Genomic DNA, 16,044 nt, shown 5'->3' on the forward strand with positions numbered 1-16,044 from the left:
TTCAGTTTGTTCAATTAAAAAAATAAAAACTTGGAAGCTGATTGATTTTGATGCAGAGCTGCACCAGATTTTGCACTCTCCAGTTTTAGTAAATTAACTCCTAAGGCTTGGTTCACACCAAAGCTGCATTGAAGTCACGCTAATTCAGCACGACTTCAAAGCCAACTATCAGTGCGATTTCATGTGTGGCTTGCTGATATCTGTGCAACTTCATTTAACAGATGTCAATGCAGGTTCCTGCACTGAAATCGCACAGAAATAGTGCAGGAACCTTCAAAGTCGCTGCAACGGTTCCATTTCCGCAAATGGGGTGCAACTTGACATTGCAACTTTGAACTGTCAAGTCGCATGACAAGTTGTACTGGTGTGAACCAGGGCTAAGAGTTAGGAACAAATCTGATTTGAAGTCATGAGCAAGCACAGAACTTTTTTTTGATGGGCTAGGTAAGCTGTAGATGTGCAATAAGGTACAAAACGTGAAATGCAGTTTCTTGGCAAACACATTACTATAAAAAAGATTAAAATTTTGTGTTGGTCAAAATAATTGTATGGGCTTGTCCATCTATACAATCTATCAGACAATTCAAATTTATATAGGTATTTAAAAATGGTCTAAAAATGTACTGTATATACTTTGATAATGTGAACTTTTGGAAACCCAACTTTCACATGATTTTGCAAGACTTACTATTGTTCCTGGACTCACTTTTTCCTAGAATAAAAAACAAAGAGAAAATGTAAATAATGTGGAAATGCAAGATCCCTGCATAGCATAATATTAACCATAGTCTCTGATAAAAAAAAGAACAATTAAAAATGTTTTTAACTTGATTTTGAAACTAACTGCATTGATTTTTATCGGATCTGCGCTTTGCCTATGCAGGCTAAAGCAACAGGTTCATTTAACTGCCACATTCCCCAGATACACATGCTTAGCTTTCATATATTCTCTGCCAGCTACTCTGAATGCTAGAGGAAGCCCTGTGTAGGCAACCAACCACTAACAGTTTTAATTGATTCACAAGTTTCATAGAAACCATTGACAGCAGGTTGTTTTGGTCTATTTAGTCATTGTTACAATTCAAATCTAGCTGAAAATGAGTGAAACTACCTGAATAGTGCCACATGTAGGTTTTAGCTAAGTAGAGGGCAAGTCAAGTGGTGGTTGGGGGAAGTTGGCTCTACACAGGCACTGGAAAGGTTACAACATTTCTATAAAAGGAATTTAAAGTGTTTACATAATTTCTTATTATAGTAAAAATTTCTTTTTTTCAGTAAGATAAATCGGGTCCAAGGCAGATAACATCTGCTAAGATGTCCTCTTTAGCTTACTCCTAGTGCTCTGGGACGACTTTGTAATTTATTAAATGTTTCTTTGTAAATTGAAAATTGTATTTATAGTAAAAATAGATATTAAATGTGATTTTAAAATGTATAAACTTAAAAACATTAACCTCAAATCATGTTTTTCATTGCAATCTCTATATTGCTTAGGGTAGGAAAATAATTTGTCCTATACAACCATTTTCTCCTAGGTGAAATCCTCAAATAATAACAAATATCAGTTGTGTAGTCTGTACAGGGATTCTATAGAAATTTCTGATATTTCGTGTAAGACTGTATCTTTTTCATTTGAACACCAAGCCTGTTACTTATTTTCAAATGGGAATGCTATAGCAAACTTTAAACTGCCACTAGCAACGTCATTGCTATATGTTTGATATTGTGGGATCCTCTTTACCTACATAAATACTATCTTCAAAAAAATAGGTTTCCTGTAATACTTGTTAAACCACTGAAACAGGAAGCGTGCAAACACATACTATAACCATCTGGTGAAGACTGCGGTTACAGAAAATATATCCACATTTTATTTACCTTTTTTTTTTTTTTACACTAGTTTTTCTAAGTCACTGACACCCATATTCATATTGTGTAGCAACATTTTGATATATTTTGTCTGTAAAGAATTATACTAGAATCTAGAACAGGGGTCTCCAAACTTTCTAAAAAAAGGACCAGGTTACTTTCCTTCAGACTTTAGTGGGGCAGGACTGTGGTCATTGGGAGTAGAAATTGTCCTGTGTCAGTGGAAGTAAACAGTGCATCTTTGGCATTAGAAGGAGGTATAGTGCCCCATCATTGGTGTCAGTGGGGGGAGTAGCTCTCCATCGGTTTTAGTGGAAGGAATAATGGCCCATTGTTGGTGTCAGTGGGAGAAATAATGCCCCAACATTGGTGTCAGTAGGAGGAATAGTGTTCTATCATTTATATCAGTCGGAGAAATTATGCGCCATTGTTAAGGTGAAAAAGGAGAAATAGTGCCCTAACGTTGGTGTCAGTAACAAGAATTATGCCCCACTGGTTGGTAGTGTCTTGCATCACTGCAGTTTGAAGACCACTGATCTAGAACAAAGGTATACTGTCAGTCTGTAAAGAATGAGTATAAAGAAAAATTGTAACAGATTAATGTGTAAATATCTGAATCACTGGTAACATTCAAGCATTCCAAAAAGAAGCAGAAACAAAAAAAAAAAAAAATGTGAAGAAATGTAACTTCAGACAAACAGCTAACACCACAACTAATATACTTTTATTAAAGCGGTTGTATACCATTTTATACCTTTGTTTAACGTTTTTGTTTTTTTTTCCTGCATGGTAAAGCCATAATGTGCTAGTATGCATTGCATACTAGCACGTTATGTGAAACTTACCTTAAAACAAAGCTGTTCCAGCGCTGCAATGTCAGCACTGCAGGGGCTCCCATCTTGATCTCCCATCCCCCGAGGGAGCCGCTGTTCACAGCACAGGGCTTTGAAGAAACGGCACGGGTGGCCGTTCCTTCAGAGCGCATGTGTCAGTGATGTCATTGGCTGCATGTAATGTAAATATCTCCTAAACGCTGCACGTTAAGGAGATATTTACATTACCTTAGGTAAAAGTCAATAAAGGAAGTTTACTTCCCGTTTAACAAATAAAAAAAACGCGCTACAAACCAAAAAAAGAAAAAATATATAAAAATATAAAAATCCTATAAATCCATATGTACCAATTAAGCAAGCTTTACTTCCCATAAATGTATATCCATAGCTCCCAACTGTCCTTGATTTTGAGGGCTTGTGCCTAATTTAAAACACAGTCCCTCTGTCCCTCTTTCCTCCTCACTTGTCCCTTTTTTTTTGTCCCCATTTTTGTCTGATCTATAAAGTTGTAGATAAAATTTATTTATTTATCTTTCAAAAAGTGTTTCCCAGTGCTAAACCTTTTATCCAATTTCTAAATTGCTGCATCTGTAATTTTCAAAAGCCAGTATAAAGGAATAGTAGTGGTAAAAAAAACAGCACTTGTGGGTTTAACTAATCTTTTTTTGTTGAAATCTCCTTTATGGTGTGTGTCCTATGCCTACAGGTATGTATACCTCACCCCCCGGGCCAGCATAAAGTGATGTTATCCCGCAGTCATGAACCCTAAGGTGAGGTATACATGTATGGGAAGTAAAGTGTTGCTTTACATGACATAGTGCTGTAATCTGGGTGCAAGGCAATGCACAATGTAAGTGTGAATTGTTGTGTTTTAAAGGAAGTTTTTAATTAAAGGATTTTACACTATGTGAAATTCTTTTTCACTTTTTGATGGATCCTGCACTGGGAGAGAGAGAGATTTGCTTTGGAGGAGTGAGAGATTCTGGTTGGGGGGTCCCCTCCTTTGAAGGGGACAAGAGCTACATGACCCACTGCACACTAAGGGCTCATGGTGATCTGTAAGAAGCTTGTGTTATTGGTGGTTGCACAAGGGTGGTTTGATTCCACAGAAGATTATGTGATTTATTGAAGAATTCAGCGACGCACTAAGCACTGCATGATACCACATGTATTTATGACCACTTATGGACACTATAAATTGTGTTTACAGGCTTAATGCAATAACTATGCAATAACTATTGCATTATGTTACATGAACGCATAGACACTCATTATGGTCACGTCATGAATTGTGTATATATGCTTTCTTTATATGTTTATTTATATCTCTATTTATACCTTTGTTGATGCATATTGGTACACTGTACCTAGTGCAGCTATATTGTGGCATGTCAGATACTTTTAGGGTTGCTGTTTTACCTGCCAAAGGACTTCTACTGTGTTTATGTAACACTTATCAGTCCCCCCCCCCCTTCCAACCTTCTTGCAAACTTAAAATAAATGAAATCGTATTAGCGTCTAGATTTATTATGATCTCTTTTGTTGATTTAATTAATACATTTGTCTTAGTTTTAGAATAATGGGATAGTTGAAATCTCATTTCTGTTGCTACAAATTGTCAATAATAGAAAAGTAGGATTGGAGTATTAGAATATTCTAAACAATTATCCACCATAAACAAATGTGTATATAGTGGAACCAACCACTCAGAAGACAATAGTTACACCAAGATTGTTTGGGGTTCTTTCACTTGTAGCACCTTTCATGAACTTTAGTGCAGGCAGTGAAGTATGTTGCAGGGCTTTCTGCCCACTTTTATTCAAAAGTAATGCCGCGTACACAATCATTCCATCGGACACTCCGATCGTGTGTGGGCCTCATCGGACTTTTTCTTTCTAAAATTCTGACGGACCTAGAAATAGAACATGTTTCAAATCTTTCCGACTGACTCAATTCCTATCGGGAAAACTGTTTGTCTGTATGCTAGTCCGACGGACCAAAAACGACGCAAGGGCAGCTATTGGCTACTGAACTTCCTTTTTCTAGTCCCGTCATACGTCATGGTGTGATCGTATGTAGGCAAGTCCGTTTCAGTGGAACTCCGTCGGAACTCCGTAGAAAAAAACGTCAGAGTTCATTCCGACGGAAAGACCGGTCGTGCGTACGTGGCATTGCATTAAAAAACACACAAAAGGTTATCCTCACAAGGGTCCTCCTAGCTATCCAGTCTCGGTAGTCCATGAGCCTGTCTCTCCGCAGACTCATCACATTATCTCATTCTGCCTTGTGATAAAGAATTTTAGGCACTTCTGTCTAATTATATACCATCTTGTATTACCTATCTCAGGTAATGGCCTGGTCAAATAACCTCTCTTTGAGGCTTGAGTAGACACTCTCCCAATGCCTGTTGACACATGCTGCTAGTGCAGCAGCTTGTCTCCAGGGGAATGAGCCCTGACTCACAGACAGCCACTTGACTGAAAGGTCTGTGCACACCTGCAAATGTGGACCTAATCCAGGAGTTACCAGTCCTGGAGAAAACTCTTCTTTCTCCACACAGAACACACATCCCAGAGCCCCTAAACATGCAGAACCCTGGGTGAGATCTAACTCTTCCAACACAGTGACAAGGGGCAGCACCGTCACAACATATAGAGCAGCTTGATCAAAAGACAGGGACATTTATCTAAAGCAAAAACTATTTTCTCTTTTTTGTTCAGTTTTGGATAGAGTGGTGGGGAGACTCACTCTCTCCATTTGTCCTGGTGACCACTGACCACTGTGAAGGTGATTATCCCCAAACTGACACAGACAGCCAGTACTAAGAGGGGGGGGGGGGGGGGGGGCGGGGGAGATGATAGGGCAGGGTACAGGGGTCAGCAGGACAGAAGATAGGAGTCAATAGAGCAGGGTACAGGGGGTCAGCAGGACAGAGGACAGGAGTCAATAGGGCAGGATACAGGGGTTAGCAGGACAGAGGACAGGAGTCAATAGGGCAGGGTACAGGGGGTCAGCAGGACAGAGGACAGGAGTCAAAAGGGCAGGGTACTGGGGGTCAGCAGGACCAAGGATAGGAGTCAGTAGGGTAGGGTACAGGGGGTCAGCAGGACGTAGGACAGGAGTCAATAGAGCAGGGTAAAGGGGAAAGCAGGACGGAGGACGGGAGTTAATAGGGCAGAGTACAGGGGGTAACCCCCCTCATTCTTCCTCTTAACCAAAATCCCCTGTTTATGCCTTGGTGCCTCGCTGCCTGCCCATTGCTGAACCTGGCTTTTCTGATGACCTTGCTCCTGTCTCCTGCTTGGCTCCACGCTGTTTACGAGTACCTGTGCTGGCCGTCCATCCTCCCAGCTTTCCTGGTTCCAGTTCTTCACCGGAAACCCTGCCTGCACTCCCAAGTCTGCAACACCTCCTGCAAGTTCTGCATGCAGCATTTACAGGCACTCGTGTTCCTCCTGATCCTTGCCACCATCTGTTCCACCTCCAGTGGGGCTTGGATTGGAGGTACAAGAGAGGCCGACCTCGTCATTTCAGACTCCTACCAGGTACGTGACACATACACTGTACAGTGCAATCTATGGATCCGGTGTCACCTGCTTTACGGAGGATTGCTGGAAAGGCAGGAGAGAGCACAGCCACTGTCCCTTCTCTCAGCAGCCAAGTATGCTTTCCATAGGGGGAGCAGCCCAGGTGAAATCTGGAGCCAGTGCACGGGGGGGGCAGCCTACAGCCCACCCCACCACCACCATAGATCCGAGCATGACATGACTCCTCCCTGCCTCTCCCCTCCTATCTGCATTACAGACAAGGAGGAGCTGCAAGCTGCTCTGCAGTGCACTGTGTGTGTGTGTATGTGTGCGGCAGCTGGCATGTCTCACCGCCGGCTGTCTTTCACATATACACAGCAGTGCGGGACCCGAGACACCCTGCACAAGCTACAGGTCAGGTGTTGATGCACGCGCTAGTGCATACTTGCAGGCTCCACTCTGGGACAAAGCCTTGATTCGCTAGGATGCCGGGACTTAGATTAAATCCTGGGATGGTCCCGGAGAATCAGGGAAGGTTGGGAGGTATGACGGGTAAATTAACCCCGGATCACACAATATGCCCATAAAGCTTAATTAAAGGCAAATAGGGAGATGTTTTACCCGCCAAAAGACTTTAATTTCTGTTCATTCAGTTTTGAGTTTTGCACATCCTTATCACAAAGCACAGCTAGGCTGGTGACCTTGGCTTTTCTTTAGTGCAATTAAAGTTTATCTATGATCAAAATTTAAAGCGGGATAAAAAAAATAAATAAAAGTCAGCAGCTACAAACACTGTAGCTGCTGACTTTAAATAAGTACTTACCGGTCCTGGGTGCCTGCGATGTCGGACGCCCGCGAGGCCGACCCGTCCCTCGGCTCTCGGGTCCCGGCACCGCCATCCTAACTAAGGGAAACGGGCAGTGGAGCCTTACGGCTTCACTGCCCGTTTTCTACTGCGCATGCGCGAGTCGCGCAGCGCTTTGTGAATGGGACGCGATGTGTTGTGGGGCACACACAGTTTCCATAACACACCGCGCCCCATTCCCTAGAAGACAACGTGGGGAGGAGAAGAGACAACATCACCGCGGCCAAGGAAGAGGCAGATTAGGAAGACTGCCTAGCAACAGCCATTTCACGTAAGTAAAAAAATGTTCTTTTTCTTTTCCTCCATTTTTTTAGGTATTTTTTTTTTGTGCAATTTTTTTTTCAGGGTGGACCTCCACTTTAAAATCATACATTAATTTCCACATTGTATTTCAATTATTTCTATACTTCACCTATTAATCTTAATGATCTTGAAGCTTGTAAACCTAATTTGTGAAGATCCCCACACATTTACTTCCTTGAATACTGTGACATATATTCAATATGTCCTGTGAGTAGACATTGCTGTGTCACACATTTCACAGAGCCTACCTTCTGAACTACAGAGGTGCTGAGAGGAGGAGAATCAGTAAGCAGATTTACTACAGGAATCACTGCTTGCAGGCAGCGAGGAACCATGGGATATGTAGTCCTTATGAATGAGCAGAGGAGAAGCTGCAAAGCATGCAGGGAATCCAGGAAGTTGTGGAAAGAGTCAACCAACAGACAGGCAGAACTAACAACATACAAGGAGAATTTTCAAGTAGGATTATATTGCATAGCACCCAAATGTCCCTGATTTCGAAGGAACAGTCCCTGATTTGGAACAAAGTCTCTCTTACCCTCTTTCCTCCTCATTTGTCCCTCATTTTGGTTTAATCAATATAGTTGTATATAAAATGCACTTTTTATCTTTGAAAATGTGTTTCCCAGTGCTAAACCTTTCATCCAAATTCAAAATGACTGCATTTGTAAAATTTAAAACCCAGTAAAAAGGATTAGTAGTGGTAAAAAAAAAAAAAAAAACACTTGTGGGTTTAACTAATGTTTTTTTTTTTTGTATGATTCTCCTTTAAGAGGGCATGACAGGGGGTGTGTCCTATGCCTACATATGTTTGCTAATAGGTATCCCTCATTCCCATGGGAGGCATGTTATTGAATTGTCAAAAATGACTTTCGCTTATATTGCTATTACAATGTTGATGTTATTAAATGAAAGTGTATGCTGGTACTATATAATCTCTTTTAAGAAATACAGCCTGGTCACCTCCCTGCCTCCAGCTTGTGTTTTGACAAACCTCCTCCACCCTGCAGCTGCCCGTATACAACCCCTTGTATACATGCAGCTGCAGGGCAGTGAATGCATCTGTCACTTATTATTGACGGTCTGCAGTGACAGTTTCCTGGTAGGATAGCTAAGGGCAGGTTCAGACTAATACCTAAACATGCCTGAGCTCATTCCTACTGATGAACTGTCCAGTGTCTCATTGTTAACATATTCCATGTTAGTATATATGCATACAACACACCTGATCCTCTCCTAGTAATGCCCTTCATTCTCCCAGACTGAGTTCTGCTGTAAAGAAAACTACAAGAGACTGATAGCAAAACAGACTCTAGTGAATAGAGAAATTGCATTTTGAAATACATTTAATGATTTTTAGTGAATACACAACAGTGTTAATTATTATTATTTGTATATTTGACTAAAGTTCAGCTTTAAACAAAGATGGTGCTGATACAGATAGGATTGGATCTTGGCATGTTCTCCCATTGTCATTGCTGGCAACTCATTCACAGAAAAAGACAGCAGACAATGTAGAGTGACTTTTTTATACATTTCCTTCATGGTGGTGTTGTATGCCTAGAAACATGTACACTAGAATATATGGTTTATTGGTCATAAGTGTGCTATCCTGCTTTATGCCTTGTATGAGTTTCTAGTTCCAGCAAGGCTTGTGACCTTTATGCTGACGTTTTATATAACTTTAAAGCAGTCTTTCTCAATCTTAATAATGCGAAAAACTCTAGAAATGTTACGGTCTTAGGGAAGTCCTGCTAAAAATAACTTCATCTACATTTCACATGAGTGTGATGGTCAAGGAGAAGAATGCAACTTACATTTGTGATCAGTGGGGATAATTCCCCTCTTACACATAGCTAAAAAGATCATTGATTTCAGTGGCAACTTATCTGGGTGCCAGAAATTGCTCCTTGCCCAGGGAACCCGTAGCAACCCCTGTTGAGAAAGGTTGCTTTAGACTGAGGAATCATGTTAAAAAACTAAAAATAACAATAGCATTTTCCATCTCAGGGAAACAAGAAGTTCCATCGTGTCCTTTCCCATTTATAGTACTAAAAGAGAAGTAATGCCGCATACACATGGGCGGACTGGTCCGACGGAACAAATCCGTCGGACTATCCGACCGTGTGTGGGCTTCATCGGATCTTCAGCTGACTTTTTCTGTCGAAAATCAGAAGGACTTTAGATTTGGAACATGTTTCAAATCTTTCCCGATAGGGACCCAGTTCCTATCGAGAAATCCGCTCGTCTGTATGCTAGTCCGACGGACGAAAACTGATGCTAGGGCAGCTATTGGCTACTGGCTAACTTCCTTATTTTAGTCTGGTCGTACGTCATTACATACAAATCCGTCGGACTTTGGTGTGATCATGTGTGGGCAAGTCCGTTCGTTAGAGAGTCCATCGAAAGTCCGTCGTAACTCTGTCGAAAGTCCGTCGGAAGGACCGTCGGACCTTTGATGCCGAAAAGTCCGCCCCTGTGTACACGGCATAAGGGATTTATTTTCTTTTCAGTATCATAATTACCTAGGTGGATGCAGCATCGGTCCAATGCTGCATCTGTCCCCCGCCGCCTCTACACTGAGAGCCGAGCGACCGAACACTGCCGATGGCTCGGTTCTCACAGCTCCCCAAGTAGAGAGCTGTAGACTGTCAATCAGCAGTTCTCCACTCTGCTCCTCCTTGCTTACTGGAGTGCTGGGCTGTGGAGGGGCGGAGAGTGGCCGTCACAGGCTCTTAGCCGCTCACTTTAACAGAGAGGATGGCATGCTTATACTATAGTGGCTTAACAACCACTTTAAAGGGTTCTTTTTAATACTAATAATGTTTCCCGGTTATGTATAAAACTAAAACTCCCACCACTTGTCACGTGCCATCTGACCACTGGAAGCAAAGATTAGAACCCCTTTATATGTTCAGAGTATATCTATTATTAATTTAGTTTTTTATTGACCATGTTATTTAGTATATTACTTTCTTCTGTTTTGTACACTTTGGGAGATAATCTGTTTCAAATAGCAGCTGTTCTAATGTTTGCGATTCAATAAGTTTTATTGTTTTTAGGAAAATAATACAATGTGGACATTGTAGTACGTTGTACAAGGAATTGTGTACATGACAATACATAAAGATATATTGTATAACTTATGTTAACATATAATAGAGAACGAATAAAGATAAGAAGCAGAAACGTATACATCTGGTATATTGAAATGATTAGTTAGATGGTTACTCTGTAATGATGTTTGATGTTTACCCCCCCCCCCCCCCGGGTGACCCCCGCTGGGGAGGGAAAGGGTTACCAAAAGTATATGTTTATACAGTAATCATATAAGATGAGTAAATATTCGAGTAATCCGTATTGACTCGGTACGATATCATGACTAAACTGGTTATTAGTGTTCTTACATCACAGAAATTTTTCATTATATTAATTTTTCAGCACCTTTCCATTGTTCCCATGGTAACCACAGCTTTTTTTTTTGGTAATCGGTTCCCACTGGAAGCCATGATTAGTTCATTGCTATAATGTGTGTTTACCAGTTCAAGTGTGTGTTCCACTGAAGGAATCTTATTAGTTTTCCAAAGTCTTGTTATGCTTAGTCTTGCTGCTAGTAGGATGTGTGTTGTTACATGTCTGAAGGTTTGTGGTATATAATCTATATTCAGGTTTAAGATCGCCAAGTCGGGTGTCAGAGGAATGTGTTGTGTCGTGATGTCCGTTAGGACTCTGAAGATATTTTCCCAGTAACTTTTGAGACGGCTGCACTGCCAGAAAATGTGCAGTATGTCGCCTTTATTGAATTGGTGATGGATTTGTTAGAAATTGCCATGCCTTTGGATGTATTGTGTATAGTGGGAGATATAATTTATCAAGGCAGTGCTTTACTCTAATATAGGTAAAAAGGCCAGTTTTGGGTATATTGTATTTGCATTGTAAAAGAGAGAAGGGTTTTGGTTTTGAGTTTTGGAATAGGTCTTGAATGGATTTTATTCCCTGACAGGACCATTTGGATAATGATAAGTCTGGTGATATGTGGTGGAGGGATTCAATAGGAATAGGTATTGGAGGGGTATTAGGGTAGGTTTGACTAGTTTGGGCCAAGATTTTCCATGCTATGGCTGATGTTTTCATAGTGGGTGGTAGTGCCGATGGTATTTGTGTTCCTAAGGGAGTGCTCATCAATCACCATCGAAGATTTGGGTGAATAAGTGATGAGTTTTCTATTTTTCCCCATATTGTACTAGGACCTGGGTGGAACCAATCTTTAAGTTGGTCTAGTGCTGATGCTAGATAGTAATCTTCAAAATCAATGGTGCCTGATCCTCCCGCTAATTTGTGTTTCAAGAGTGTCGAGTGTGCGCTTCTAGGTTTGGTATTTTTCCATATACAGTTATTGAGTAAGGTTTGGAGAGATTTGAAAAAGTATTTCGGTATGGGGATGGGGAGAGTTCTGAACAAGTAAAGGATTTGTGGCAGGTGATCATTTTGATGCTGCAAGTCTCCCGGACCATGATAATCCAGCTTTGTTATAGTTTGACTTTCTGTTCTTAGTTTGTCAAGTAGTGGTTTAAAATTGGCTGAGAAGATATGTTTAACTGATCGTGTGAGAAGTACCCCGAGATATGATAGGTTTTTATCTGACCATGTAAAGGGGTATTGGTTTTGTAGTAAGTTTATAGTTGTGGCGTCAAGATTAAGATCTAAGATGTGTGATTTAGTCGTATTCACTTTGTAGTAAGAGACTTGTCCAAACCATTCTAATAGTTTTTGAACTTCTGCCAGAAAAGATGTTGGATTGGTGAGAATCAAGAGACTGATCTTATGAGAGATTTTGCCTACCGTTAAGCCTGTAATTGAGGAGTTAGAGCGGTTGTGTTCTGCCAAGGGTTCCATCATCAGGTTAAATATAATTGGTGATAGAGGACACCCTTGGCATGTACCATTTGATATGTCAAATGGTTGTGATATCATATCTGCTGAGTACACTTGTGCTAAAGGATTGGAATATAATGCCATGATGGCTCTCAATATGTGTTCTTTAAAACCAAATTTAAGAAGTACATTTTAGAGATATGACCAATGAACCCTATTGAACGCCTTCTCTGCGTCTAATGAGAGCAGCAGAGAAGGCGTTCCGCTGGATTCGGCATGATGTATCAAATTTATCATGCGTCTTGTGGCATCTGGTGCTTGTCTGCCCTTAATGAATCCTGACTGGTCTTTGTTGATAAGGTCTGGCATGAACACCATCAAACGTTTGGCAATGGTTTTGGCATATATTTTTAAGTCAAGGTTAAGTAATGATATGGGACGAAAATTTTGAGGGGAGGACGGTTCTTTTCCTGGTTTTGGTAGTGTTATAATAATAGCATTTAATGCTTCCTTATCGAACCTTGAAGAGGAGGCAGCGTTGTTAAAAAGTTGTGTTACGTGTGGAGTTAATTGACTGGAGAATTTCTTATAATATTCTCTAGACAGACCATTGGGTCCAGGAGCTTTCCCTGAAGGTAACGGTTTCTGGTTCAGTGAAAGGTTCATTCAAAGAAGCTAGTTGTGTTTCAGTGAGTGTAGGGAGTGTAATTTGTCTTAGGAATGAATTTATGTCTTCTTCTGAGGGTTGAAATGAGGAGGTGTCTTGTCTTATGTTATATAGATCACTGTAGTAGGTACTGAAAGCATCAGCAATATCTTGGGGGTTAGTCAGTTGTTCCTTAGTGTGGGGATGGATCAGGTGAGTGATTTTAGTTTTGGATCTTTTCCCTTTGAGGCGTTGTGCTATTTTTTTTCCCGCTTTGTTGGATGTAGAGTAAGAGGTGGCTTTAATTTTACGTTGTATGTGTTCAAAAGAATGGAGGAGGAGCATCCTCAATTCCTGTTTCGGTGTCATTAGTTGGGCCAAATATGTAGGGCGTGGGTCAGCTTTGTGTAAGGACTCAATATTGGTAATTTGTGAGGTGATTGTGTCAAAACGCTGCGTCCTCTTCTTTTTATTAATAGAGCTTAATTTAATTAAGGTGCCCCGAATAACAGCTTTGTGCGCACTCCACACCACAGCAGGGTCGGACACTGAATTGTCATTAAGATTGAAGTATTCAGCTGTTCTAATGTTTAATCACGCTTGATAATAAAGTGTATTTCATTCTAAATATCATGTTGGCATTTCTCATTTTAAAACTCGTTACTCAGCATACCTGAACAGGTATCTCAGAAACATGTGTTATGTTGGGCATTGATCAGGTTTGTTTTGTACAAGACAAGTGAAAATAAAAAGGAGTGGCGGTATTTATAGTATGCACTGAAACCCATGCACCTTATCTGGAGTTGTAGACATTTTTTGTAGCCAAGAAAAAAGAAAGAAAGAGAACTGTAGCAAATCAATCTTTTTTTAAAGTCTGCCAGTGTTTGCCCATGCAGGGCAAAGCAATAGGTTAATTTAACTGCCACCCCCTACAACCACCTATACTTTTTTTTAGCCTCTGGGAACAAAGTGAGTGAGCCAAGGCAAAATGTTGCAGGCTTTCTCCCCACGTCCATTAGACAATGTTGGGTGCCTCAGCAGGTAATTCCCAAACACAAGTGCAGTCACATGAAATGAAAAGATAGTGAGTCAGAAGATTCCGAAGATTGCTTCTAGTGCTAGACTGGAGGTAAGGGTGAGTGAAAAAAGATGTTGCAGTTACTTGAGCATATTGCTTTGCCAGCAAAGATTCACTTTAAGGTTATAATAAAAAATAGTGAAGAATATTAAACTGATAGTTAGTTATTTTTTTGCATCCACTAATTATTAGTTAATTAATTAACAAACATCCTCTAGAAATGTAATAACAACAAATCCAAGCCTACGTTTTTATATTTTTACCACTAATTTAGAGATAGTACACTGTGGTCAGTTAACCTGCCTCCATCATCCGCAGCTCTCCTCTCTGCTCTCCAGTGTCCTCTTCCCCCCTCCCCTCTCTGCCTGTCAGCTCCATCCACTCCACGATTCTCCCCTCCTGCTGCCATGATATCTATACTATAAGCATGTCATCCCCTCTGTTGAATAACATTGTGTCCCTGTGCCTGTGCTGTAAAAAAAAGAAATGCCGATTTGTACTTTTATCAGAGAGTCTGCTGGCGCTCACGTGACTCCTCGGCTCTCTCTCCTCTTTCCTCCCCTCTTTCCTGGCTGACGTCAGGGAGTTCTCGGCCCCACCCACTATAGCTGTCAGCCGGGGAGCGGAGAGAGCCAAGGAGTCACGTGAGCGCCGGCAGACACTCTGATAAAGGGAAAAATCTGCATCTTTTTTATACAGCCCAGGCATAGGGACACATAATGTTGTTTAAAGAGGAACTGCAGTCTGCTCACATAATTTGTAATGAAAACATCTTTGCCATTCTGAAGCTTCCCTCCAACCACTTTGCATATTATTTTATATATACTGTGATTCTGCACTTGCCAAATATGCTGCAGAAATCTCCCTCCACTGAGTTTGGCTGCAATCATTTTAACTGTGGGCACCTGAAGCTGCTGCCTGTTCACTTCCTGGATTTACACAGAGGCACAGCTCCAGCTCTGTAGCTCTCATTGGCCCTCTTATGACTCATCCCCCCCTCCCTTCCTGGCAAACTCCCATGAGAGTGAGAGAGAGCTGTGCATGATGTCATAAGCCTAGGTTTTTTTCCAGACAAGAAACAGGAAGTGGGCTGTATAAGGTATTTACTGGTAGAAAAAAATGTTTTACTATCCAAAGTTAAAACAACAAGGGCAGAAGATTTAATAGATGGAAAGATGAAAAAATGACTGAAGTTCTGCTTTAACAGAGAGGATGGCATGCTTATACTATAGTGGCTTTTATTGACCATGTTATTTAGTATATTACTTTGTTCTGTTTTGTATACTTTGGGAGAAGTCTGTTTCAAATAGCAGCTGTTCTAATGTTTAACCACGCTTGATAATTGCGTATTTCATTCTAAATATCATGTTGGCAGTTCTCATTTTAAAACTCGTCACTCAGCATACATGTACAGGTATCTCAAACATGTCATGTTGGACATTGACCAGGTTTGTTTTGACAAGTGAAAATAAAAAGGAGTGGTGGTATTTATAGTATGCACTGAAACCCACGCACCTTATCTGGAGTTGTTTTTCGTAGCCATTAAAAAAGAGAGAAAGAGAACTGTAGCAAATCAATCTTTTTTTTAAAGTCTGCCAGTGTTTGCCCATGCAGGGCAAAGCAATAGGTTAATTTAACTGCCACCTGCTACAACTACTCATACTTTTTCTAGCCTCTGGGAACAAAGTGAGTGAGCCAAGGCAAAATGTTGGGGGCTTTCTCCCCACGTCCATTAAACAATGATGGGTGCCTCAGCAGGTAATTCCCAAACACAAGTGCAGTCACATAAGATGAAAAGATAGCGAGTCAGAAGATTCAGAAGATTGCTTCCAGTGCTAGACTGGAGGTAAGGGTGAGTGAAAAAAGATGTTGCAGTTACTTGAGCTTATTGCTTTGCCAGCAAAGATTCACTTTAAGGTTATAATAAAAAATCGTGAAGAATATTAAACTGATAGTTATTTTTTGCATCCACTAATTATTAGTTAATTAATAAACATCCTCTAGAAATGTAATAACAAGAAATCCAAGCCTACGTTTTTATATTTTTA

General features: G+C 40.8%; 1 protein-coding gene across 2 annotated transcripts in view; it reads right to left on the reverse strand.

Moving 5' to 3' along the window:
- The window catches only part of LOC141140313 (interleukin-20 receptor subunit alpha-like), a 150,179-nt gene that overhangs the window by 101,258 nt on the left and 32,877 nt on the right, over positions 1-16,044 (reverse strand). For both annotated transcript variants that reach the window (XM_073627353.1, XM_073627352.1), the window contains exon 2: positions 689-712. In XM_073627353.1, the coding sequence (XP_073483454.1) occupies positions 689-712 (24 nt within the window). The remainder of the gene's footprint in view (positions 1-688; positions 713-16,044) is intronic.

Source organism: Aquarana catesbeiana, linkage group LG04 (assembly GCF_042186555.1).
Source record: "Aquarana catesbeiana isolate 2022-GZ linkage group LG04, ASM4218655v1, whole genome shotgun sequence".
Classification (NCBI taxonomy): Eukaryota; Metazoa; Chordata; class Amphibia; order Anura; family Ranidae; genus Aquarana; species Aquarana catesbeiana.